The following is a 25,646-nucleotide window of genomic DNA, read 5'->3' as shown; positions in this document are numbered from 1 at the left end:
AGATGGGAGGAACCGGGGGAATCATGGCATCGTGGATCCAAATGCGGGATTCGGCGCCCGGTCTTACAAGGAGCAGGAATCGGGTTGTATGTATGTATGCGAGGGAAAAAAAAGCCCACCAGAGCCCGAATCCGACGGCGTTAGGGAGGCCCTCGAACGGAGCGAGGCTGTTGTAAGCCAGCAAAGAGCGAACGCCTCAAGTAACCGCCTGCAGGCTCGCGGGAAGTCACAAGTGCTGTAGCCATGTCTCCGATCATGCGCAGGATGGGGAAGCGGGAGGCTGATCCGCCCGAAGCCGATCCACGGGAAGCCGACGAGCTTGATTGGGACCATCTACCTCTCGCTCAACCACGCAGGCTTCTTGCCCGCCATCGCCAGCCCCAGCGCCACCGCCTCGCCCGCCAGCTCCGCCGGCCGTTTCGTCCCGTCTCCCTCGCTCGCCCGGTCCCTCGCCCGGTCCCTCTCCACCAGGGCGGCGCGCGCCCTCTCCATGACGCGCACGGTCCGCGCCGGCACGGCCAGGCCGCTGTCGAACTCGCTGAGCCCGGGCTCGCCCAGGACCGCGAGCGCCGCGAGGCCGAAGCACGCGTGGTACACGTCGGGGGGCCCGCCCGGGTGCTTGCTGAAGCCGCCGATGCGGTGCGCCATGCGCTCGAGGAGGAAGCGCCGCGCGCCCGCGCGGTCGAGCAGCACGCCGGGGGCCTCGCCGTCGGCGACGCCGCCTCCCAGCTCCGCGCCCAGCCCCAGGTTGGCCAGCGCCCCGCCGACCCACCACGTGTAGCACGTGTCGGCGACCTTGTTGGTGCGGCCGTTGCAGGCGACGTGGCGGAGGTTTTCGGTCAGCGAGAGGTCGGAGAGGCGTTGGGGGAGGCGGAAGTTGTCTTCGTCGTCATTATCGTCGTCGTCGTCGTCGTCCTCTTGAGGCTCCGGCGGTTCCAGATAGACAAACTGACGAGAGGCCAGCCAGCGGATCAGCCCGGGCCGGTCGCGGATGCTGGCCACCAGGGTGCCGCCGGGCCGAGGGTGGCCAGAGATGGGGCGGTCCAGCAGCGCGAGGGCGCCGATGGCGCAGTAGGCGTAGCCGGCTGACCGAGGGAGAGAGGGAGGGATCGGCGTGTTAGCATCGACCGCGCCGCATACAGCCACAAGAAAAGTGATGGGAGACGAGAGAGAGAGAGAGAGAGAGAGAGAGAGAGAGAGAGAGAGAGAGAGAGATAGAGACAAAAAAAGAGCAGGCTCACCGTGCGGTTCCTCCTGCGAGCTGCCCGCGAACCCGCCGTCGTAAGTCTGCTCTGCGCGTCAGCGAATGACGACGACAAGGGCCGACCAAGCGCCATGACCACCACCACCACAACCACCACAACCACCACCGCAAGCCAAGGCTTTTCCACCCTACCTGACTGCTGAGGATGTACCTCGCGAGGGCGTGCGTGTCAAAGTCGTCGACCCATCCCGGCTCGCCCTCCTGGACGTCCCCGCGCAGGATCCAGCGCACGGCGGCGGCGATGTAGCAGTAGCGCATGTCGTAGCCGCCGCCGACGAACCAGCCGCGGCCCGGCAGGTGCTTCAGGGCCTCGCCGAAGCTGCCGTCGGGCCGCTGCAGGCGGCGCAGCCAGCGCAGGGTGCGGGCGCGGTCGACGCCGTCAAACGCGGCGGCGGCCCCGTCGTTGTCGTCGTCGTCGTCGTCGTCGTCGTCGGCCAGCAGGGCGAGGAGCTGCAGGGCGAAGAGGGTGGCGGGGAGGTTGGCGACGCTGGCGTCGACGGCCTGGACGCCGTCCGGGCCGGGGGGCAGCGCCAGGGTCGGGGACCCCGCGAAGCCGCCGCCCGGCTGCTGGAGGGACAGGACCCAGCGGCGCAGGGAGCGGCGGTCCGAGGCGGGGATCGGGGAGGGCTTGCCGGAGCCGGGAGGGGTCAAGATGGCGACCGAGTTGATCATGAAGTAGGCCAGGGCCATGCGGTTGCCGTCGCTGGAGAGGTAGTGGTGCGGCAGAGGCGAGCGGAGGCACATGGTCCAGTACCGGAGGTGGCGGTCGATGTCGAGGGTGGGTTCGTCGGCCATGCTGGGCGAGCGTGGAGGGGGAGTTGGTTTGTTGTGGTTGTGTTGTTGTTGTTGTTGTGGGTTGCCTGGTAGGGAGTTGGATGGCCTCTCTCCCTCTCCCTCTCTCTCTCTCTCTCTCTCTCCAAGTCGAATCCGTCACGGCTCTAGAGAGAGGATGTGCGATCCAAGAGATGCCCACGAGAAGAGGAGAGTGTGAGATGGGATGGTGTTGATCCCCGTCTGCGATGTGTTGATCCGTGGTTTATATGATTCCCTCAAAAGCAGGTGTCTCTGCCGCCGTTAGGAGCCTTTCTCATGCCTCATCGTCATGCCGAGATTCCCTGGTTTGTTGAAGAAATGAAGCAAAAAGAAACAGATGCCTACTGTGTGTACTCCGGGGCCCAAATGAATCTTGCTTCAAGTCCAAGGTCCAAGTCATGAAGCTGTCAGGAAGTCAGCAGCAGCAGCAGCAGCAGCAACAGCAGCGCTTGTGTCGTCGTTCTGAGAGGGCCCCGACAAAACGGTCTTGGGCCTGGAAGAACCCTAACCCTGGGTGCCGCATTCAGGGGAGACGGGAGTCAAGTCAGACGACACGACGCACAAAGCCATGATCAAGGTGTCAGGCGTCAGGTGTCTGGTGTCAGGTGAGCCAGCCATGCAAAGGCATTTCAAAAAATACAAGAAAGAAAACAGAGCTTGTCCCCTTTTGGGTGACTTTTTGAAAATCTCTTCCAACTCATTTCGCCCTGGTTGATGGGTTGACAAAACCAATCTTCAAGGTTGTGCATGTTGCAACTGAGAGTACATATAGTACATACGCAGTACTGTGTACTGTGTACTATACATAGGTAACTACACCAAGACGGATGAAAGTACCAGGTCCTGGAAACCTTCAAGGCCCCCCCCCCCCTTCTCCACCCGTGGACCCCAACCCTTGACGCAGGACCCACCGTCTCACAACCCTTGTGGAAGGTCCCGTCCCCGTCCGCAGCTCCGGAACCTTCTCCGTAGCTTTCGGCGCTCTTGTCCAACCGAACCGTTTCCCCATTCCACGTCCGCTTCCCTTCCCCGAGCCACAACACCAACAAAGAGGTACAATACTTTTTTTTGGCTCGGCACGGAACGAAGCGAAGCTGGCCTTGCGCCGGACATCGCCCAGGCCAACGATAGAACGTTCACGCAGCCCATCCCAGCTCGAGCCATTCTTCCCAACCGAACTTGGATCCCCTTTTCTTCCAACAACAACAACAACAACAACAACAACAAGAACAACTACGACGACGACAACCAAGCAAGAGCAAAGCCCAAGCCACCATGGCCCTCGTATCCGCAAAGACCATCCTCACGTCCATCTGCCTCTTCCACCTGGCCATCGGCTTCTTCTTCCTGGCCCGCCCGGCCAGCATCGCCGAGCAGCCCCTCGTCTACGTGCTCGGCGAGTCGATGGGCCTGCCCGGCTCGCTCGCCTTTGAGCAGCCGTCGCCCGCCCTCGGCCTGCTCGCCGCCGTGCTGGCCCTCGTCGGCCTGTCGGACCTGGCCACCCTGTCGCTGCCGGACGAGGTCGGCCTGGTGCACTACTGGGGCATGCAAGGTGCGTAGCTCTTTTTTTTTTTTTTTTTTTTTTTCCTTTTTCTTTTCTTTTCTTTTCTTTCTTTTTTTTTTTTTTGCCTTTCTCCTCTGTTTCGTTCCCCTATTCTCGTAACAACGATGCCAGGTGAAGATGAACATGAAAAACCACACGCTAACATGTGGACATGCACACACCCACCCACCTTTTCCCCCCCAACATCCAGCCCCCCTCCGTCTCACCATCACCTTCTTCCTCGCCCTCTACTCCTTCTTCTTCTCCCCCTCCTCGCCGCTCTTCTACTCTTCTTCCTCTTCCTCCTCCTCCTCGTCGTCGTCGTCACCGCTCACCCACCCCTCGGTCCACCGCGCCCAGCACAACCCGGCCTACTCCCCCTCGGGCTGGGGCGGCGACGCGCTCAAGAACCGCGTCTTCTTCTCCTTCATGTTCGTCGAGGCGGTCGGCTGGCTCTGGGCCTGGGTGACGCTGCAGGAGGAGCGCCGCGAAGTGCTGGCCAGGCGGGAGAGGAGAAGGAGGCGGAGCAGCGGCGATGGCGGCAGCGCGTATTAGGCCTGTGTGAGGCAGGCGTCGTTTCGAAAAGGGATCCTTGTTGTTTGGTGGGAGCGTCGTTTTGGCGGGCGTTTCGTCTTTTGTACCTGCCTAGGTCCCTTAGGTGCCTAGATTGCCTCATGAATGGATGGATGGCTTGCTTGTCGTCGTGTCGTATGGTGTACGGCTGGGCTTGGGCCCTTCGGACGGGAGGGGCGAAGGATGCCAACGCAAAGGGGCAACAATGATACCACAACAGCACCACTACCCGCATTCCATCTCCTCTTGGATTCTTTTCCGTGTTGCCATCTATTTCTTTGCCCGCCTGTCGCTCGCCGCTAGCCTTTTTCTCTTCGCAGACCCATCTATTCCCGCCACCAACATGGAACCTGCCTCCCAACCTACCTAGGTAACCTGTACCCTCGCAGCGCGGTTCGCAAACCATTCCAGCTCCGGCCCGCTTCGTTCATGGCTCACCCCGACGACGGAAATGCTCACTCCCACCGCACCATCCCCCACCCCTTCACCCCATCCCTCCAGCTCTCCACCACCTTGGCCGCCCACTCCTCCGCCGCCGCCCTCCCCCCCACCGCCTCTTCCACCCGGGCCCCCAGCTCGCTTTCTCGGTCCTCGGGGAACGCCACGCCCAGCACCCGATCCAACCACCCGGCCTCGGCAAACTGCTCCTTCAGCCTTTGCACGTGGGCCCTGGCCTCCCCGAGGACCTTCCCCGCGGCTTCGCCGAGAGCGCGCATCTCGGTCAGCGCGTCGCGGTGCACCCCCGACCGGCCGCTGCGGTCGCGGGCAAGCTCGCGCTCGTGGCTGGCCGTCACGAACGCGGCCGAGTGCTTGATGGCGAGGGCCGTGTCGCGGAGGGCGGCGAGGCGGGTCATGCTGGGCAGCGCCGCCATGGCCGGCGGGAGGCGCGCCGTCTCTTGCTTGGTGGACGAAAAGACGTCCGTCCTCAGCGACGCGAGCGACGACTTGACGCTCTTGGTCAGCAGCGACAGGGTCTTGGGGACCGGGTCCGAGCGGGGCGTGGAGAGCGCGACGAGCAGGGCGGCGGCGAGAGCGCTCAGGACGGTGAAGTAGGTCGTCTCGAGGGCCGTGAGGCGCGAGGCCGTCGCCGGGCGTTGCAGGAAGTCCGTCAGCGACTCGCTCAGGCGCGACAGGGTCTCGAGCGTGTACTCGCGGTCGCGAAGGGCCACGTCGGCGGAGCGGGAGGGCTTGTAGTCCTTGGGAGGGCGGTACAGGAGGAGGTCGAGGTACTGCTCGGCGAGGAAAGAGAGGTGGGACCGTTCGTTCTTTTGAAGCGGGAGGTTAGCGGAGACCACGGCGCGGGAACCTGAGGGGGTGCGGAGGCAGGGTGGGACGCACCGAGAGGCCGGGGCCGAGACGGAGATACTCCTGGATGGGCGCCCCGTGAGAGCTCTCGAGGTTCGGGAGCGAGCCGTAGTCGGTCTTGTTGAGGAGCGTCGTCTCCTCGGTGATGGTTTCTGCATCCCTTAGCCTCTATCCCTGGTCTCCAGTTAGCTCGTGCGGGTTTCACCACGTACCAGTCAGCGGATGCTGATCGATCTCGATGTCGATCTTGCCGCCAAAGCACCGCGTGGCCCGGCGCTCCTCGACCAGCGTCATCATGACCGTGCAGCTCCGGCGCAGCTTGTCGTCGTGGTCCACCATGTCGAGGATGCTGGGATAGCTCCCTGCGGAGAAGGCGTCCCAGATGCGCACCGGACACGAATCCGCCAGGGTGTATGTGAAAAACGTCCGCAGGCCCTCCATCGGCGGGCGCGTGCCCTGGAACAGGCCGGGCGAGAGGGCCGATATCCTGTCGAAGAAGAGCGGGCTCAGGGCGTCCTGGATGGTGCGCTTGACATCGAGAGGCGTCCAGAGCTTGTGAGCGTACGAGACGCATCCCAACCGCAGGTACAGCTGGATCAGGAGCAGACGCAGCTCCGTGTCTCCCGGGGTGGCGCGCAGCTGAGCGTCCAGCAGCAGCACGGCCTGCAGGAACAGGCTCGGCTCCGCATCCCGCCACAGGGAGATGTTGGCGTCGCCGGCGCATGGCTGCAGACCCGACAGCTTGAGCAACGCGACGCTGATGACGAGGGCGAGGTCGATTCGAGGATCCTTGTCGAGGGCCTGGACGGCGTCGGCGAGCTCTTTGTCGTCGTTGACCTCCTTGTAGGCGCTGCAAGCGTCAACGACAAGCTTCCGCAGGCACTTGGCGCAGGGCAACGATGCTGGGCTGCCGCAGAGGCTGCACAGATACGGGGCCTCCTTGGCATCGGCGTCGTCGGCGGGCCGCGGCGAGAGCGTTTGCGGGCACGTCGAGAGGAGGTAGCGCAGCCTCAGGTCGAGCGCCCGGAGGGTGCATTTCCGCGGCTTCGAGGCGCCCTGCAGCGGTCAGCCGTGATCCAAAAACGCAGGAGGGCAGGAAGCTCACCTCGTCGAGCAGCTTGGGCAGGACCTGATCCAGAAGGCTCTTGATCTCGTCCAAGGTAAGCTCCGCGACGTAAGGCTTGACGTCGTCAAAGGCCGATCTCCGGTCGAGGTACTGCTCCAGGAACAGACCGATCTGAGCGACGCGAGGCGACAGCCCGGAGGCCGCATCAGGACGGGACGCTCCGGAAGCGGGCAGCCGAAAGGTGAGCTCGAGGAGCGCAAGGTTGATGTTCTTCCGGTGCATCGGATGGGCCTTGTCCTTGGCTTCGACGTAGCGCTTGAGGAGCGATTGCACCTCGCCAAGAGCGCTGCGCCGGTCAGGAATCATGCCAAGGGCAGGCCGCGGGACGGGGGATGCTCACCTGTCCGGGTCGGCTGCTTTGCTGGCCGCCGTGATGAACCTCTTCCAGGTTTGCAAGTCGCAGACCAGAAGCATCGAGCGCGGGGTGTCGAGCCCGAGGGCCAAGGCATCGCGGCACAAGGCGTAGATGCGGTCCCATTCTCCCCAGGCCTCCAGGGCATCCAGGCCCTCCCAGAAGACGAGCTTGTGGCCCTCGCGGAGCTGGGCGAGGGCGCCCAGCTTGGGACTCGTCAGCCGCGACATGTACTCCTCCCTGGTGCCGTGGCTCCGCAGCACGCGGTAGTAAAGCCCGATTTCTTCCTCGGTCAGGAGTCCTCGGTCCGTCTTTTCCAGCTTGTCTGACTGCGAATCGATGTCAGCAGGCCGAGAGCCGGACCTTCCTTGGATGACGCTTACGTTCTCGGTCAAGTCAGCCGCACGCGCAAGATGCCGGAGAGCCAGCAGGCTGTAGACCTTGCGGCTCGCGTCGGTGCATTGGGGGCTGATCTATGCATGTCAGCGGGTCGAGCGGAAACGAAGGAGGACGGGTCCGAGCCGACTCACTGAAAGGAGGTAGGTCAGGGTGATGTTCCAGAACATGTAGCGGCGGTCGGCCGAGTTGGCGTAGGTCTTATCGAGGCTGGTGGCGATCTGGCAAGCGTCAGAGAGGGGAAAGGGTGGGGAACCATGGTGACGGCTTCACGGAGAGACGCACCTGCTGGGCGCTCACGAGATCCCAGCGCTCGAGGCAGACCTGAAGGCACTTGAGGGCCTGCGGGGTGCTAGGGTTGGCCTTGGCCCAGCGGGCTCTCAGGGGGCCGAGGGTGTCGGCGTAGTCGAGCTCGTGGCCAAAGAAGTCGCGGCAAGCCCACTCGTACAGCTCAATGATGTCAATGTCGGGCGTCTTTTTGTTCTTTATGAGCTCGTCCAGGGCCACGAGGAGACCGCACTTTTCGGCGGTCCCGTCGAGCTGGGACTCGGCGCACATTTTGAGGGCCTTGAGAATGGTTAGGGCTCGGGAGGCGCTCGGGTGCAACCACGGCGAGGGTCTCCTGCACACACACCTCGTAGTACGGATCCTTGAGGGTGGCGGCCCTCTTTGCGGCCAGGCGCACGACGGCGTTCCAGTTTCCATCGGCAAAGGCCGACTGCAGCTGGACGTCGACGCTGGTTTTCAGGGCCGGCCGGCTGTACCGTAGCGACGCCATGATTCCGTGTGATAAGAAAGAAAAGGCTGATGAATGGCGTAACGCCTAGTCACGGGCGGCTGCAGGCGATGGCATCCGCTGGCCTGCCAGGAACCCGGGGATGGATTGGATCCAAGGGCAAGGGGGAGGAAGCTTTGGAGCCTCACGATCCCGATCTCAGAGGAACAGGCAGGCTAAGCCAAGTCACCCGTCAACCCGCTTGGGCCCTCGGTGGCCGTGGCGACGCGATGCTCGGAGGGTGTAGGGTGCGATTCCGCAAGGTTCGAGCCTCGGGTTTCCCTCTCGTGGATGCGTGCAAGCTTTCCCCCAACTGCCGGGCCGTTTGGTTCGGGTACCAAAGAGGCTGAGAGGTGCAGGTGTTTTTTTTTTTTTTTTTTTTTTTTGGGGGGGGGGGGGGGGGTGAAACGGCAAAGGATAAAGCCACGTCAAGTTTCCAACCTGAGTTAAGGTTGTGAAGATGTGTCTCTCTGGCCGTTGGCTGCCCGCCTGCGCTTGTCGCTTCTTAGGTTTTCGGTTGTCATCATTTTTGGCGGGGTGACGCTGGAATGTGGCCTGTGCGCCCAAGCAAGGTCAAGCAAGGTTCAAGGTGAGCCCCACCTGCCACTGACTTTCGGGTTCCCGAGCCCGGTCCAGCAGGTCCCTTTCGGGGGGCCCTCGGCCGGAGTTGCCGAGAAAGAGAGCGCCGACACATGCATCCATAGAATCGAGGCCAGAATAGGTCCTTTCGGAGGATTTCAACAACAACCCAAAAAACAAAAGAAGAAAAAAAAGGTTACCTTACTACCGGAGGCAGGTACCCAGGTTAGGTACAAATATACCCAAGGTAGTGTACACCAGGTCGAATCAAGCCACCCCGCCCATCACCTTCCAACGCCAGACGCCCAACCCACCGCGCCATCCACGCGTGAGGAATTGAATACAAGGTTCCATCTCTTTTCTTATTTCTGTGAGAGCGCACTACGTATGCGCCAGTGAACTCGATCGTGTTCGCGCAGGTCCTTGGCCGGGTTCCGTCTGTCGCATCAAAAGTTGAGGAAGCTCTTCCGGTCCTTTTTCCTCTTCTCAATCTGTAGGAGCGGAGGATCAGCGCATGCGTCGTTTTGGACCGGAGAGAGGCCATCCATGGCAGGTCGCATCGCTGGTTCATACCCATTCTTTTTTGCAGTCCCTGTAGGCTCTGCCACGCCGTCAGCCGTCGGTCGCCGGCACCTCAGCACGTTTCGCCGCGGGTCCGCTACTCACTGGAAGAAATCCGAGCACATGGTCCGATCTCCGCCGTTGCGGTGCAGGCACCGGATGCTCCGAGCCGCCGCCTCCTGGCACGGATCGAGAAAGGCGCTGCGATCCTTGCTGTTGGCCGCGAGGCAAAGGGTTAGAAGGGCAAGTCGCCAAGCTGCTTTCAGCGGACGGTTCCGAGAACGCACGTCTCAAACTTGGCCTTGGTCTCGCGGTTCCAAGGATCGTCCGTCGTGTTGGTTGGAGACGCCATTGTCAGTGATTCGCTGTGGTGCCGGCTCAAGGCATGTCCTCGGTGTCGCGAGAAGGATTCGTTGGTGTCGAACTCTGACGTCGAATCCGGACCTTTCTTGGCCGTAGCGAGTGTGCTTTGCCAAGAGCGGCGGGCGGGTCCATGCATCCCCCACGCCCGGCCCAAGCCGGGTTGCCGCACGGACCATATAAGCTCAGCCGGAGCCCCGACAACGGGGACCCTGGGATACCCCTGAGAAACGTCAACAAACCGACGCCATGACGAGCAATGGAGATGTCTCGTCGGCGAGCAGCGCCTTGTACTGCTTGAGCGCGCGCTCGCAGATCTCGGTGTAGTCGGCCTCGGGGGTGGCATCTTGAAGGTTTCGGCCGAGTCGTTCATGTAAAATTAGTTCTGCTTTGTTCTGGAGGTTATCTCACCACCCCAGTCAGATTCGACCGGGGAAGCGGCGCCAATGGGCGTTGATGTATGCGGTGCTGCCATTTGGCGAGCATTTGCTCTACTATATGATCAATCAAGCCCATGTTCCCAGGAATCTCCAGGACAAGGTCGCCCAGAGGAACGGTGCCTGCACGCAGGAAGGCGGCAGGGAAACTAGGTAGTATTGGCCTCTTATATCGGAACTGAGCGTTCGGGAGGTGGTCAGGCCGGTCGGCATGCTCGCGGCGAACGACAGAAGTCTCGTTGAGGAGCTAAACGCCAACATCTCTCGGCTCCGCGACACCTTCAAACAAGGCCAATGCTATCAGGCGGTCAGTGCCCACGGCATGCGCCTCAAAATGCTCCATGGCGGTGAGGGGCCATGGAAAGGTTGCTTGGCTGGGGAGCTACAAAGAGGAAGAGAGAGAGCGTCAAGCTAGGCATATCCGATATCTGTCAGAGAATCGTTGGCTGTCGTTGTAGACATCGTGCGACACGGCTGAGTCGTGGTCAAGCCCCTAATTAGCCCACAAATGGTTCCAGATAGCAAAAGAATTCATTGTTTCCCATGTCTCCCATGCGAATCCATCCTATGTTGGATTTGTTTTTTTTTTTTTTTCGTGGAATTTTCAGACCAAACACAGTCAAACTTCGTTTATCAACTCAAAAACAAAACACGCCCATCAAGTCTGGCATGAATGGGTTTCATCCACGCGACTGCTACGCTTTGCCACTGGTTTGCGTCTGCCAGTTCCGTCAAACTACATCTCGTCTTCCCATTTCCCTCGCCCGACATCTTTGAAACCTTGGACTGAGCTCAGTAAGCCAAGCGAAATGGCTTTATAGCGCTGGTCTTGCAGCGAGGTTGAAATCCCTTCTCATCTCACAGAAATTCGCAACTCGAAGCTCACATTGTTTTAGACGATTCTTTCGCCCAAAAGCTCTCCAACGCCACCCCGAATCAACATCACGCCCCATTACCATGGCCAAGAACAAAAAGAATCCTGCTCCCACAAAGTCGGAGCCGCTCCGGGAGCTAGCTGGCTTCAACTTCGGTCGCAAGTCGTTTCCCAAGCAGGGTCGGATATACGAGGTCCTCGCAAATCCAGCCTTTACTAGCAACGTCCAAAGCCCCCGCAATCCGCTCAACTCGGAACTCACCAGGATGGTGTCGAATAACGTGGCCGCCATATTCCGCGCCATGTTCATCTTTCGGCGCAACTTTGGTGACTTGGATTTCTGGAACGTCGTTGGGAGACTTATCGGCCTGCCCCAGAAAGTCCGACATTGTGTGAAACGTGCTGCCAACTGGATCCTTGCGGCGCGGAACCGTTACGTCCAGTTCGACGATGACTGCCCAACCGAGGCCGCATGGGCCGTTGATAAATGGCGTCGTTTTGTGGACGGGTGGTCTGGCGCTTCAACCCAGTCCATCTCGTATAAAGAGGGTTCACGTCGCTGGAAGGTGCTCGTTGACCAAGGCGATCTGGTGGACTTTGGCGAGCGCCTGAGGACGGCCCCGGGAACAAGGCTGGTCAACCAGGCCGACGACGACTCATCGGAGGGAGACGCCAAAGAAAGCTCCTCGAGCGACTCGCTCTCGATGCCTACGCAGGCGGCCTCCCACGGCAAGAGGGCGCAGAGCCGGTCCCCAAAACGTTCTCCCTCGGCGGCGCCCAAGCGTCGGAAGACATCCTCTGGCCCGAAGGAATCTGCCAAGTCCACACAAGCCGCCTCGGAATATTACAGTTCCGACAGCGAGAGCGACACAGGCGACGATTTGGCGACCTCTCAGCAGCAGCCTCCCTCTTCGGCCGCGTCATCTGTCGCTGGGAATGATGAAGCCACTGAGCAGCGCATCAAGAACCTCGAGGCACGGCTCAGCCAGCAGCAATCCCTGCTTGAGCAGAAAGAGAAGCTCATGGAGGCTCAGGACAGGGCCATCCGCAAATGCGAGCAGCGGATCGACCAGATGTTGAAAACGTTTCCCTTCAAGCAAGGAGCCCGCGCTTCAGACAACGAGGTCATCGCCCTCCGCGAAAAGGTCCGAATCCAGCGCGATCACCTCACCAAGCTCAGCACGCGGGTTGAGGCTCTTGAGAGCAGGTTTGTCCAAGGAAACACCGGCGGTCACAGCGAGCGTGGCCTGGTTCAAGGCGACAACAATAGCAACAACAATGACGGGACCCAAGAGGAACTCGGCGGCCTAGCCGCCCGCATCAGGAGCCTGACGCGTCACGTCGAAGAGGTCGACAGAGAAAGCCAAACTGCGATCAACGACATCTACCGCCGCCTGCGCGCCGTCGAGCTCGTCGTCCAGGTGGAGCAGCAGACCAGCATCCGGAATCTGCGCCTCGGCATGACCCCGAGCCAGGCCCCGGCCGTCGTGGCTGATGAGCATCGCGGCTTTTCTGCCCCGCGCCATGCTGCCCCCTGCCACGATCCCACGTCCCAGCATCTCATGCGGTCCTCGGCCATCGATCGTGCGCTGGACGGGCAGCGCTGCGGCGCGTCGGTGACGCAGGACCCCCGCGACGACCGTGCTGCTCATCGTCGGGGCGTGGATTTGGCCCCATCCCGGGATCTGTACCACGCCCCGGCCGGGGCCCTCGTGCCGCAGCATCACGCCGAGCACGCCAGCCCGGCCCGGCATCCTGTTGAACACGACACACCTTGGCACCCGCCCCGTGAGCGTGGCCGGTACACGGAGCCGCGGTACTACGTGGCGGGAGGAAGGGTTGATTGAAGGTCCCTCAAAACGGGTAAGAGACGACGGACCTCGTGGAAAGCGAACAAAGGGTCTTGTGCTCTGGCCATGGATCTGGCTCTGCTGGAGCCTGCGAAGCTGGAACCAGGGGGAGGGGGGGTGGGGGTGGAGGTGAATGTTCGTGGGCCGCAGACGGGAGATGGTGTAAAATGATAGCGTCAGCTTTGTTGTAGGTGATGTACTATAGATGAATCTGGAAGACATGCCAAGGTTCAGAGTGACAAACACCGGGGCTGTCAGAGGCAGTGTCTTGCGCGAGATGACGTTGGGCGTCGCGATATCGATGCCCAACGAGGCTTGCGCTGGGACGGCCCCAATGTGGCGTTGTCTTAAGCGCCGACCTGGCCCAGCTGACGCCTTAAAACCTCGAAACCCCGCACTTGACGACGCTTCTCTTTCTTTCGCCACATCATCATCAGCCGGAATGATCATGGGGCTCAAGTCTCGGTAGGAGGAGGATGATGAAATGGCGTCCCATCAAAACAATTTCGGGCATTGCACCCAAGGGAACCAAATCGCAGAGAATTACGGGACGATCAACAATCATTTTCTGTCACGTCAGTACAATGTTCCCGGACGCACAACCTGACCTTACGCTGACCATGACCCTTGATCAACAGAATCTCCACCATTGCAACCAGCTGCCTTCATCCCTTTCTCCCGAGATGGTGATTTCGTCAACCGAGGAGACACGCTCGACAAAATCAGCAGGCTGTTATCCAGGCCACGCCTTCATAATCGTGTCGCCCTCGTTGGCCTTGGAGGGGTCGGCAAGTCGCAAATCGCTATCGAATACGCTCATAGCCTCCATGCTGCTGAAGAGACAAAGCCAAATCGCAAATGGATCTTTTGGATCCATGCCAGCACGAAGGATCGCGTCGAACAGAGCTTGAAAGATATCGCTAACCATGTCAGACTGCCTGACCGGGAGAATCCCGATGCTGACATCCCCCAACTCGTAAAGGGCTGGCTATGCAATCCTCATAACGGGCAGTGGTTCATAGTTATCGACAGCGCCGATGATGATGACATATTCTTGAACAAACCCAGCGACGATCGAAAGCTGTTGGAACAATATCTACCGCAAAGCCATCATGGATCCATTCTCATTACAACACGCAGCGAGGTTCTTGCTTCTGGGCTTACTGGCTACCGCGGAAATATTATTCACGTCGGACCTATGACCCAAGGAGAGGCCCTTACGCTCCTGCAAAACAGGTTGACGTTGGAGCCTCCTCTAGATATTGACACGGCTTCCAAGCTCGTCGATACACTCGGCTTTATTCCGCTTGCTATCAGCCAAGCCGCAGCCTATATTCAGAAACGGGGTCTATTCTACTCTGCCCAACAGTACCTGGCCGACTTTCCGCGAAAAAGGAGCAAGCTTCTTGAGTACGACGGTGGTGACCTGCGGCGAGACCCGAGCGCATCAAACGCCATTCTTACGACGTGGCAGATTACGTTTGATTATTTGCGGTCTAAGCGTCCCTCGGCTGCAGATCTCCTGTCGCTCATAAGCTTCTTCGACCCGCAAGGAATCCCTCTGTGGGTGTTGAAACCGTCAACGTACACCAGGGATGCATCAACACGAACACAGCCTTCGGCTGATGTATCTGATGTCGATAGTGCAGATGATGATATTGATGATGAGTTCAACACCGATGCAGAGATGTTAAAGGACTATTGTCTTGTCTCTGCAAATCGAAATGGAAAAGATGTCGAGTTGACTATACACCCTCTTGTAAAATATTCAACGCACTGGTGGCTAAAAGCCCACGATGATTACGAGAGGTTTCATCTGCAATTTGTTGCGCGGATGGCAGTAGTATTCCCGGATGGAGAGTACAACAATTGGCCAATCTGTCAGAGTCTCTTTCCGCATATCCAAGCAGCTCTCGAATATAAACCGAATGATGGTACCGTTGAGGTATGGGGACGGCTTCTAAGCCGTGCAGGGCGGTATATGTTAGAGCAAGGAAGATACGAGCTTGCGCATCAAATACTATCCAAAGCAAAAGCAGAACTGGAGGTAATACTAGGGGCTGAGCACGAACTGAATATTGACATTACAGCAAGAGTTGCTATAGTGCTTAAGGAACAGGGGCGATTAGATAAAGCCGAGGAACTACAGGTACAGGCGTTAACAAAGCGTCAGGAAAGGCTTGGGCTAGACCACCCAGATACGCTGGTATCTATGAACAACCTTGCTTTCCTCCGAAAAGCTCAGGGCCGGCTCGACGATGCTATCGAATTGATGAACGATGTCGCCGAACGTGAACAGAAAGTGCTCGGTGCGGATCATCCCAGCACCCAAGCGTCCTTGTCCGCGCTCGTTGAGTGGAGAAACCAGAGAATCGGCAGTCAAAGGCGGTCAGGATTTCGGATGTGGTTTGTTAGGAGGTAATAGTTGCAACGGTGTGACACACGGGGTTCAGAAGATGGGGTTGCGTTGGGGGAGCCTGGGATGTTGGACGAGGATGGAGGATGAGATCGGGGCGTCCCATACCGGGCGATGTGATAGGGAGCTTTGGCGCTGCCGATCCTGTCTGTTTTGTTGATGCGCATGTAGAGATCGTTGCTCTTCCTCTAGTCATACGGTAACTTCTAATGATAATGCTACTCATAATGTCATATCAACCCATCAAGATTTCTATGCGTGTCCCGCCGTCCATGTGCCATCCGTGAATCCTTCCATCATCGCTGTTTTTGAACACATTATCCACGACCCGTCCTCGAAGGAACTCACATGCGATCGATGGAGTGGTGTATACCACCCACTGCCTTGAATGAACAGACAGATTCGGTCAGCTCGATCACAGACAGCACAGGCCTATGCTGCAAAAAATACAGCTCTCCAGGGCGGCGTCAAGACGATCGTCCGCGAGGGCCAGCCTCAAGCCGGAATCCAAATGGGGGACCGACCCCAAGACGACCTTCGCCACAAAAGGACCATCAGTTGGCATACAAGTGGCTGGCACCTCCCGCAGAAGAGCCATGATTAGCTCTGCCCTAGACAGGAGGCAACGAGCTCGATCTGGGCCTGGTATTGCCCAAAAGAAAGAAAAAGAAACAGACTGTCCGAATAAAGTAGAGGTATCAAACCTCAACGAGGAGGGAGACACAAGCGATGGTGAACGGGAGCCCACCTAAAGGAAACGTAAGAATACGTCGTGAGCTCGGTACCTAGCGATGTAGCCAACCCGCGTGAGGGTGTTGGGTGGCGTTCGCTCTCTATTAGTAACCAGCGCTACCCGACCTAGATGGACCTCGAAACAGAGAGAAGTGCTTGAAGGAGGTCAATGGATTTTCGTGGCCGGCGAGGGTCGAAAGGGAGCCTACCTGAAGGATGCGATGCATTGTGAGTCGTGAGCCGTGTAGAGCGATGCAGCACGCTCGCGCGAGGGTGGGTGGGCTCTCAAGAAACTCGCGCTGGTGAAGCTTTTTGCGTTTATGAATGAATCACTTTTGGCTAGATCTCAGAAAAAGGCATTCATTCATTTGTTCGTTTCTTCATTGAGAGTATTGTAAAAAGATCACCACAACCATTTTTTTTTCTTTTTTCCTTTTTTACCACCGCCACCTCTCCGGCAACACCTTGCTAAAGTCAAACCGCCCGTCGGCCCCCTTGACCACGGTCCCGCGCTCCGTGACGATGGCGTCGATCAGGTCGTGGGGCGTGACGTCGAAGCCCGGGTTCCAGACGTTGATGCGCTGGTCGGCGGTGGCGACGCGGGCGGTGCGGCTCGGGTCGACGGAGCCGTCCGGGTTGACGACGGCGCCGCTGATCTGGGTAAGCTCCTCGCGCTTGCGCTCCTCGATGACGATGCCGTCGCCCGTTTCCGTCTCGAGGTCGATGCTGGTCGTGGGGGCGGCGACGACGAACTTGACGCCGTGGTGCCGGGCGAGAACGGCCAGGGCGTAGGTGCCGATCTTGTTGGCCGTGTCGCCGTTGCGCACGACGCGGTCGGCGCCCACGATGACGGCGCCGAGGGCCATGTCGCCGCGGCGCAGGCGCATCAGGGCGGCGGCCATGCTGTCGGTGATGAGGGTCGAAGGGATGCCCTCGAAGACGAGCTCGAAGGCGGTCAGGCGGCTGCCCTGGTTGTACGGGCGCGTCTCGGTGCAGTAGGCGTGCCGGAGGAGGCCCTGGGCGTGCAGGCTGCGGACGATGCCGAGGGCGGTGCCGTGGCCCGAGGTGGCGAGGGAGCCGGTGTTGCAGTGGGTGAGGATGGAGAGGGGCCGGTCGGGGGTGGCGCCGTATTGCTGCTGCAGCCAGGCGGCGCCGTGGGTGCCGATGGCCGTGTTGTTGTCGAGGTCCTTGGCGAGGAGCTGCTCGGCCGCGGCCAGGTAGGCGTCGAGGACGGCCTGCTTGGCCTCGGCGGGGGCGAGGCCGTCGACCTTGGCGTCGCGGACGGCCTGCTTGAGCTTGGCGACGGCGTTGCTGAGGTCGACGGCGGTGGGACGGCTCTCCTTGAGGTAGTCGAGGCGGGACTCGATGTAGGCGACGGCGTCATCGGCCGTCGAAGCGGCTGTGGGGAGAGGTGAGCCGGCGGGCTCGAAAGGCGGTGGCGAGCTATGCATTGGGGGAGAAGATCGGGGTCTAGACTCACTGCATGCACCGTTGCTCAGCTCGACGGCGAGGCCCAGGGCGGCGACGATGGCGATGGCAGGGGCGCCTGGACAGAATCAATATTCGTGGATCGGAGCCTTGTGCCGGTAGGGAGGTAGAAGATGGCCAACGTACCACGGACCCTCATGGTCCGGATGCTGTCAAAGGCCTCTTCGGCGGTTGATACCGGATCGTAGTGGTGCTCATGGGGGAGGCGGAGCTGGTCCAGGACCAGCAGCTGGCCGGGCGAGTACTTGATGGCTTGGAGGGTGGCCATGTCTGGATGTAGAAGTACTGTGATTCACCAGGATCTATATGCTACAAAAAGAAAAAAAAAAAACAAACACGAATAGATACACACTGAAAGAGAGCGAGCGTAAAAGACAAAGAAGAATTATCTTTGATAACCTGCCGCGCTCCGAGATGGCGACATGTTCAGGTGTGGCTCTGCCCCGCCATCGAGGTGCACAAGACAAAATCTCTGGGGACCATTGGTGGGGTTCGAGGTGGGGTCCCAGGGGCAGAATGAGACAGGGATCAGGGAAGTTGGATCCAGTGACAGGGGGCCGGGAAGGGAAGGTTCCCAGTGGAAGGCGGTGAACTTTTAGGCAACGGGCTACGCTGTACTGTGTATATACTGTGTACATACGGAGAAGAAACCCACTTCCCTGGAGCTACCTCAGGTCCCAGGTCAACTTCAACCTCAACCTCGACTGCATCATCCATCTCGCATTCCTCAACTTGGGAACCCGGCAACCTACACCTCCACCCGCCCGGCGACCTGAAGGGTAGGGTACACATAGGTACACTACATACACGACACGCCTCCTTTCTTACCAAGTCCCTCCTTGTACATCACCTACATCGCCTCCCTGACCCCGAGCCCAGGTACCTCAGGGGCCCCAAGCTTCAAGCCAAACCTTGGGTTGTTCCCCGGGCACACGCTCCATGGAGACCGCCGCGACAAGCAGGTCATGACATTGCCGGCCGCCCCGTCAGCATGGAGCAGCCTTTCTCGTCGTCCAAGGTGACCGTCGAGTACTTCGATCCTCACGATGTCTACAAGCTGCTCGCCCCGGGCCTGATCCCCAGGCTTCCCCTCCGCGACCTCAACTGGCAGTCCCACGCCGGGCCCCTCCGCTCCATCCGCACCCTCCACATCGAGCTCGTCCCCTCGGCCGCCGACTGCTCTAGCATCTTCAGCCCCGTTCCCTCCGCCTCGTCCCATCCCAAGACGTCCGGCGCCGGCTCCGACACCTCGGCCTCGGCCCCCACGCCGTCCCCGTCCCCGGCCACAGCCACGGCCACGGCCACAGCCCCGACCGGGAACGCCGACGATGGCTTTCAGCCCGCCGCCGTCGCCGGCGCCAAGGGCTCGGCCGAGCAGGCCCGTCCCGCCTCGACCGCCGCCCCGCGCCCGCCTGGCGCCCCGTCCCGCCGCCACCAGATCCCCGGCCTGCGCCGCACCCCGTACCTCAAGGTCCTGCTCGTGCGCTGCGACGACAACGACACGTACAAGTCGACCACGCGCGCCGAGATACGCGAGTGGATCAAGGCCAACACGGCCGCGTCCAAGGGCGGGCCCGGCAGCCACGCCGACAATCACGACGCCTTCGAGTGGCTGCTCGTCCACGTCGTCATCCCCAACTCGACCGCCGCCACCCAGCCCCGCGTCTCGGGCAAGTCGGGCGGCGGCGGCAGCGGCGGCAGCGGCGGGGGCGGCGGCCCCGACTCGGCCGACTCGTCGTCCAAGCCGGCCGTCCGCTGGCGCACCGGCTCCACCACCCTGCTCGAGAAGATGCGCGCCGACTTCAACGGCTCCGCCAAGGGCGCCGTCGACCGCGTGCGCCAGATCCGCATCGGCATCAACGACGTGCCGTACCACATGCTGCCGCGCGTCGTCCCCGCCGTGCCCACCGGCTACCACGAGTCCGAGCAGGACAGCGAGAACGCCTGGGCCGACCTCATGGCCAAGATGAAGGAGCTCATCCTGTCGAGCTTCGACCGCCGCGTCTCCCAGTACGAGGACGACATTCGCGAGCGCGACGCCCAGCGCGCCCTCCCCGGCTGGAACTTTTGCACCTTCTTCATCCTCAAGGAGGGCCTGGCCCGCGGCTTTGAGAGCGTCGGCCTCGTCGAGGACGCCCTCGTCGTCTACGACGAGCTCTCGGTCGGCCTCGACGCCGTCGTCCAGGAGCAGGCCGCCTCGGGCGACGCCGACGCCCACGGCGGCGCCCTGCTCGCCTTCACCGACACCCTCAAGGACCTGGCCCACAAGGCCCTGGCCGGCGAGCTCGCCTTCGACGACGGCGAAACGGTCGAGACGGTCGACCTGCAGTCGGGCGACCGCAAGCCGGCCGCCGACGCCTTCGACGGCATCCCCATCAGCTCCGCCCGCAAGCCCTACCGCGACCTCATCCTGGCCAACAACGTCTCGCTCTTTGACTTTCGCTGCTACATCTTTGCCCGCCAGATCGCCCTGCTGCTGCGCCTCGGCAACGCCTGGTCCTCGCGCGAGGAGCTGCTCGCCAAGCTCAAGGAGCAGCAGGAGCTGGTCCCCCGCGGCGTCGCGCCCCGCGCCCCCGCCCCCCCGGTGGCCGACGAGCCCGAGAACCTGCTCCACCTCGCCGAGATCTGCAGGCGCACCCTCGAGTTCGTCCCGGCCGTCTCCACCATCATGCGCCGCGACGTCCTGACCGCCCTGGCCGCCGACGCCGCCAACGCCGCCAACGCCGCCGACCCGGCGTCCCCGGACCCCCGGCTGGCCGAGATCGTCGACAACATGGTCGCCTCGTTCGCCTTCTCGGTGGCACAGCAGATCCTCGCCCAGACGTCCACCAAGGCCCTCCCCATCCCGCCCTCCACGCTCGGCGGCCCGGAGGCCGACCGCCACGGGTCCGTCCCGGACCCCAAGGCCACGATGCTGCCGGCCCGCGGCTCCTCTCTCCACGCCCAGCCGCCGCAGGCGCCTCCTCGCAGCCCCCTCGGCTTCCCGGGGCCCGGCCGCCCGGACGAAGCCCCGGCGCCGCCCTTTTTGAAGGCGGGCCTCGAGGAGCTGGCGGCCCGCCGCGCCGAGCTGTGCGCGCTGTCGAGGAACATCCTCGAGGAGTGCGGCAAGAAGCGCGGCTGGACCGACGGCTGGGCCTCGGTGCCCATCGTGGGCGAATCCGGCGTCGAGGAGATGGAGGACGTCGACCTGGACGATAACAGCGACGACAAGGACAACGGCGACAACAAGGACGACGACGACGACGACGACGCCCCCCAGCGAACCGTGGCCGGCATCAGCAACGCGCTCCTGCGCACGGCCCTCGACAACCAGGACGACTTTTACCGCCTGTACGAGACGCTGACCGATAAGGCGCTGCGCCACTACACGGTGGCGAACCACGTCCACGCCGTGCAGGCCAGCATGGCCGACCTCGCCGTGCTCAAGGCGCACCTGGGCGAGCACGCCGAAGCCGCCAGCTACTTTTACCGCGTCATTCCCTTCTACGGGGAGAGCGGCTGGAGCCTCCTGGAGCTGTCCATGCTCGTCACGTACGCGCGCTGCCTCAAGGCCCTCGGCAAGGTCGACGACTACGTCAACAAGGCGCTGCGCCAGCTGCTATGCAAGGCGGCGGCGGCCGAGCGGGACCGGCTGCAGCACCGGCCGCAGCACCGGCCGCGCGTCGGCTCGTCGCCGGCGCCGGCGCCGGCGACCCGGTACCCCGACGCCGCGGCGCTCTCGGGATTCCTCGGCGACCTGCTCGAGGCGTCGGCGTCCATGCCCAAGGACGTGCGGATCCCGCTGGCCAGCCTCTTCGCGGACCTCGGCCTCGCCGGCCCGCCCGCGTACGAGGACGGCCGGGACGGCTTCTCGCTGACCCTCGCCCTGCGCAGCCTGCTGCCCGACGCGTTCGAGGCGGCCTCGGTCAGCCTGCGCCTGTCCAGCCCGTCCGGGGCGGCGCGCGAGATGTGGCTGCAGGCCCCGGAGCCCGTCACCCTCCGGCCGGGCCCAACGCGGTCCGGCTCCGCAGCAGCGCCATGACGGAGGGCACCTTCGAGGTGGACCAGATCCGCATCGTCAGCCGGCGCGTGGTGCTGCACTACGAGCGCGAGGCGCAGCCCGACCCGGGCCGGGGCTCGCGCGGTCGCGCGTCACGCTGCACCAGCGCGCCAGCTGCCTCGACGTGCGCCTCACGGGCGCGCGGGACCTGCAGCTCGACAAGAAAAAGTCGCTCGACCTGGAGCTGACGACGGGCTGGAACGAGCTGGCCGGCTGCGAGGTCAAGGTCCGGGCGGCGACGGGCGGGCTGCGCCTCGTGACGAGCGAGGCCGAGGTCGTCGTCGGCTCGTCGGCCTTGGCGGCGCCGGCCAAGGCGCCGGCCGGCGGCGCCTTCGCCTTCGGCGCCGTGCCCGCGCGCAGCGCCATCCGCATCCGCATCCCCTTCACGGTCGAGACGGACGTGCTCGACGTGGCGGTGCGCGCCGAGGTCAGCTACACGACGGCGCAGGGGGCGTCGTACTCGTTGTTCAAGTCGGCCTCGGTCCCGCTGGCGCTGGCCCTCGAGGTCAACGTGCAGGACATCTTCAAGCACTCGGCCCTCTTCTCGCGCTTCGCCGTCTCCACGGCCAGCGACTCGCCGCTGCGGCTCCTCGGCAGCGAGCTGGCCGGGTCCGAGCTGTTCGACGCCCGCTTCGGGTCGCCGTCGAGCGGGCCCGTCGTCGTGTTCCCCGGCCAGCCGGCGAGCCTGCTCTACAAGATCACGCGGCGCAAGGGGTCCAAGCTCGGGCCGGACGTCAGCAAGACGCTGTACCTGAAGCTGCGGTACCGGGTCGTCCAGGAGGAGATGGAGCACCGCCTCCGCCGGGCGCTGGCCGAGGCCCTCGAGGCGACGCCGCTGCGCGAGTGGTCCCGCGTCGCCGTCGACAAGGTCCTGGCGGCCCTGACGGCGGGCATGTCCGGGCACGACCTCGAAAAGGCCACGCTGCTGGGCGAGCTGCCGCTCCTGGAGCCGCTGCGCGCCGCGGCGTGGGAGAAGGCCCTCGCCGGGCTGGGCCCGAGCCTCGCGACGGGCCTCGCGGCGTTCCTGCGCGCCTGGCTGCGCGACCACCCCGTGCTGGCCCTGCCGGGCCAGAAGGGGACGGCTGCTGCTGACGACAACGACAACGACGACAGCGGCGACGACGACAGCGGCGACGACGACGACGGCTACCCGGTCAACACCATCGTCATCCCCGTCGACGTGCCCTCGGTCGCGGTCGTGCACACGGCCGACATTCGCCTCCACCGCCCGCTGCCCGTCGTGGCGGGCACGGAGGGGGACGGCGAGCTGGAGGACGGCGCGAGCTGCCCGACGGTGCTGGTCAACCAGGTGCTGCCGGCGACGCTGCACCTCAAGTGGACGCGGGCGTGGGACACGGCGGGGGACAGGCTCGGCGAGGACCTCGAGTTCGGGTACGAGATCGTCGGGCTCGCGGGGGGCGGCGGGATCGTGGGCGTCGGCGGCGGCGGCGGGCGGCGAGCGCGGCGGCGACGGACGCGTGGCTGGTGGGCGGGCGCCGGAAGGGGCATTTCGTGATCCCTGCGGTGGAGGCGGTCCAGGAGATGATGGCGGCGACGGCGGCGGCGGCGGCGGCGTCGACGGCGGATGGTCAGGGGGAGAAGGAAGAAAAGAAAAAGGCAGAGGAGGCGGCAGGGGAAGACGGCTTCCCGCCGGGGCTGGCGTCGACGGTGGAAACCGAGGCCGAGATACCGCTGGTGCTGATACCGCTCCGCGAAGGGTATCTGCCGTACCCGGGGGTGGAGATTCGCGAGGTGACGAGCGCTTCCGGGAGCGGCGGCAGCGGCGGCGGCGGCGGCGGGAGCGGCGGGTGCGAGACGGACTACCAGAACGTGGGAGAGACGGTGCTGGCGGTGGCGGATCGCGGGAGGGTGACGCTGAGCCTGGACGCGAGCGGGGCGTCGGGGGCGCCGCTGGTGCTCGAGACGGAGGGGGCGGTCGGGCTGAGGTCCGAGGGGGCGAGGGTGGTGGTGTAGAGGTTGCTTTTGTGGTTGGTGTAGGGGTAGGCAGGTAGAGCAGTAGGAGCCGATGGACGCGATCGATTCGCGATCAATGCAGGACCCGATACCGATGCACCCTGGTGTTTTTTTTTTTTTTTTTTTTTTTCCGCGATCGCTTGTCGACGCAAAATCCCTTGGGCGCGGAACACGGCCTCTGGGGTATTGCTACGCCGTACGAGCACACTACGTGTATACGTACCTACCTGCCCAAGGCATCTCACGAACCGCTGGTTCTCTTGGTTGTGCATGAGATGCCTCTTGTGACGTCACGTCGGCGCATCCCCTGATCAATCACCACCACCGACCAGGGGCCCAGCAGCAACGGCAACAGCAGCGACAGCAGCAGCCAACGACTCGGTGACCAGCGTAGGCCGAGGAAGCCAACGAAAACGCACTGCGGCGTAAGAGGGGCAGAGAATGGGAACATTGAGTATCGTAATGCAGTCATCGACGGTGAAGAAGAGGAGAGGAGAGGGAGAGGAGGTGTGTCCCCGTCTTTCCATCGATTCGATGTCCATCCGCCATCCGGATGATACTGCCACCACCCCCCCCCCCCCCTGAGTCCACCATGAAGCATCAAGAGGGGAGGGCGGGAAGGGGAGGTGGTCGGTCCGTCCGTGTCTGTTGTAGGTAGTTACATACTTGACGTACATATTTGGTAGGCTTATCATCATGTATGTATATTAGTACGCTACGCTACGAGCGCGCTGTGCGGAACATGACAGGACAACAGCAAGGCGTGTTGTTTTCTGGGCCTTTTCTTTGGCGGCAGGGGGGGCACACTCCCATGCAGCAGCAGTCAGGGGTTGAGGCTGGTGGCCAGCGTCGCGTCGGATCGAGGTCGGGTTGCGGAATTCCATGCCCAAGAAACGGGCGGACGGGCGGGTGGTGGCAGCCGAAGGGGCGGAACGGCGGAAGAAGGGGGGGGGGGGGAGGCGCACGACGTGCTAGTTGTGTGCATCATGGCGTGGGCTTGGCAGGGGATGGATGCTACGCAGCAAGTATGTAACACTCCCCTCCCCCCCCCCTGTCCTGGGTTCCAGATCAGATTCCAGTGCTTGTGTTGTTGGACTCCCTTGCATCCTAGGTCATGGGTCATTATTGATTGATCTTTTTTCCTATCCAAAGAGGGGGAATAAGAAGAGAATGGAGATTTCTTTTTTTTTTTTTAAAAAAAAAAAAAAAAAAAAAAGGGAAGAGTTGGATGGGGAGATGGGGGAGGCCACCAGCCAGTGCAACGAGGAGAGAAGCACAACAAAAACGAGAGACAGAGAGAGAGAGGGAGAGAGAACAGGAAAGGAGGCAAAGAAGCCGACGTCAAGAATGATGGAACGGATTCGATACAAGGTCAGAGCAGAGCAGAGCAGGGCAGGTCAGATCAGGTCGGAGGGTGTTGGTGCAAGAAAGGGGCAGCCACCTCAGGCAGTTAGGTATTAGTTAGATAGTTGCCTTGCAGGTGAAATAAGCTTTCCATCAGAGAGCCCAGAAGAGCCCACGAAAAGCAGGCGCGTCACGTCACGTCAGGCAGAGAAGCCAGCTTGGGAAGGCAAAGCCCCCGTGCCCAGGCAGCCAGGGCAGGGAATTCTGACGCGAGGTAGGTACCTAGCGAGGTACACATACCGAGTACGGACCTGAGATAGGTAAGGTACGTGAGGTAGGTAACCAAGGTAGGTAGTGACGTGAAGTTGGGTGGATGCCTCCTCACCTCCAGGTAGGTGAGGTGGACGGATGGAGGCCGGGAAGCTCGAGTTACACCAGGTCAGGTACCTGCGTTCAAGCAACGTAGCTCGTTAATTACCTACCTCTGTACGTACATCCTGTAGTATACATACCTAGGTAGAACTGTGTACATACCTTCAACCCCTGAATGCACCGGAGACAGACAGGACACCCACCCCCCCCCCCCCCCCCGGACACAACGAGCGAAGAATGCATGCAGCATGGAACCCACCAGGTGCGCCAAGCGACCCCACAGCGGGACATTCATCCGCTGGAACCTGCTGGTGGGACGGTGGGACCTACACATGCCGGGCCTGGGACAGGTCTGTGGATCTTCGGGTCGCCGCTAACCAATTTCTGGGGGGGGGGGGGGGGGGAGCGACGGGCTTTTGCGTCCGAGGAACGTTCCACACGCGCGCGTTTCCACAGTTTCCCCCCCCGTCCCG

The 25,646-nt window shown here is 62.0% G+C and overlaps 8 protein-coding genes across 8 annotated transcripts; 4 read left to right on the top strand and 4 right to left on the bottom strand.

The window, feature by feature from the left end:
• Nucleotides 1-333: 333 nt before the first annotated feature.
• VTJ83DRAFT_3091 (uncharacterized protein) lies at nucleotides 334-2,059 on the bottom strand (the record flags this gene model as incomplete). Its single annotated transcript, XM_071009434.1, has 3 exons — nucleotides 334-1,085; nucleotides 1,242-1,287; nucleotides 1,397-2,059. 3 exons carry the CDS (start codon nucleotides 2,057-2,059, stop codon nucleotides 334-336), a joined length of 1,461 nt encoding a protein of 486 aa, XP_070866972.1.
• Nucleotides 2,060-3,352: 1,293 nt separating this feature from the next.
• VTJ83DRAFT_3090 (uncharacterized protein) lies at nucleotides 3,353-4,175 on the top strand (the record flags this gene model as incomplete). The annotated part of the gene is made up of 2 exons (XM_071009433.1): nucleotides 3,353-3,629; nucleotides 3,832-4,175. 2 exons carry the CDS (start codon nucleotides 3,353-3,355, stop codon nucleotides 4,173-4,175), a joined length of 621 nt encoding a protein of 206 aa, XP_070866971.1.
• Nucleotides 4,176-4,648: 473 nt separating this feature from the next.
• On the bottom strand, nucleotides 4,649-8,150 carry VTJ83DRAFT_3089 (uncharacterized protein; the record flags this gene model as incomplete). The annotated part of the gene is made up of 9 exons (XM_071009431.1): nucleotides 4,649-5,458; nucleotides 5,532-5,650; nucleotides 5,711-6,554; nucleotides 6,604-6,910; nucleotides 6,965-7,305; nucleotides 7,360-7,449; nucleotides 7,507-7,593; nucleotides 7,658-7,939; nucleotides 8,007-8,150. The coding sequence occupies 9 exons, from the start codon at nucleotides 8,148-8,150 to the stop codon at nucleotides 4,649-4,651; spliced, it is 3,024 nt and encodes a 1,007-aa protein (XP_070866970.1).
• Nucleotides 8,151-9,172: 1,022 nt separating this feature from the next.
• On the bottom strand, nucleotides 9,173-9,639 carry VTJ83DRAFT_3088 (uncharacterized protein; the record flags this gene model as incomplete). The annotated part of the gene is made up of 4 exons (XM_071009430.1): nucleotides 9,173-9,217; nucleotides 9,300-9,327; nucleotides 9,393-9,500; nucleotides 9,575-9,639. The coding sequence occupies 4 exons, from the start codon at nucleotides 9,637-9,639 to the stop codon at nucleotides 9,173-9,175; spliced, it is 246 nt and encodes an 81-aa protein (XP_070866969.1).
• A 1,402-nt stretch (nucleotides 9,640-11,041) lies between these two features.
• VTJ83DRAFT_3087 (uncharacterized protein) lies at nucleotides 11,042-12,805 on the top strand (the record flags this gene model as incomplete). Its single annotated transcript, XM_071009429.1, has 1 exon — nucleotides 11,042-12,805. One exon carries the CDS (start codon nucleotides 11,042-11,044, stop codon nucleotides 12,803-12,805), a length of 1,764 nt encoding a protein of 587 aa, XP_070866968.1.
• A 487-nt stretch (nucleotides 12,806-13,292) lies between these two features.
• VTJ83DRAFT_3086 (uncharacterized protein) lies at nucleotides 13,293-15,230 on the top strand (the record flags this gene model as incomplete). Its single annotated transcript, XM_071009428.1, has 2 exons — nucleotides 13,293-13,383; nucleotides 13,447-15,230. 2 exons carry the CDS (start codon nucleotides 13,293-13,295, stop codon nucleotides 15,228-15,230), a joined length of 1,875 nt encoding a protein of 624 aa, XP_070866967.1.
• Nucleotides 15,231-16,393: 1,163 nt separating this feature from the next.
• VTJ83DRAFT_3085 (uncharacterized protein) lies at nucleotides 16,394-17,712 on the bottom strand (the record flags this gene model as incomplete). The annotated part of the gene is made up of 3 exons (XM_071009427.1): nucleotides 16,394-17,355; nucleotides 17,437-17,502; nucleotides 17,571-17,712. The coding sequence occupies 3 exons, from the start codon at nucleotides 17,710-17,712 to the stop codon at nucleotides 16,394-16,396; spliced, it is 1,170 nt and encodes a 389-aa protein (XP_070866966.1).
• A 723-nt stretch (nucleotides 17,713-18,435) lies between these two features.
• Nucleotides 18,436-23,457, top strand: VTJ83DRAFT_3084 (uncharacterized protein; the record flags this gene model as incomplete). Its single annotated transcript, XM_071009426.1, has 3 exons — nucleotides 18,436-21,440; nucleotides 21,598-22,918; nucleotides 23,023-23,457. 3 exons carry the CDS (start codon nucleotides 18,436-18,438, stop codon nucleotides 23,455-23,457), a joined length of 4,761 nt encoding a protein of 1,586 aa, XP_070866965.1.
• Between the last annotated feature and the right edge of the window lie 2,189 nt (nucleotides 23,458-25,646).

Source organism: Remersonia thermophila, chromosome 3 (genome assembly GCF_042764415.1).
Source record: "Remersonia thermophila strain ATCC 22073 chromosome 3, whole genome shotgun sequence".
Lineage (NCBI taxonomy): Eukaryota > Fungi > Ascomycota > Sordariomycetes > Sordariales > Chaetomiaceae > Remersonia > Remersonia thermophila.
This window is presented reverse-complemented; position numbering and strand designations above follow the sequence as displayed.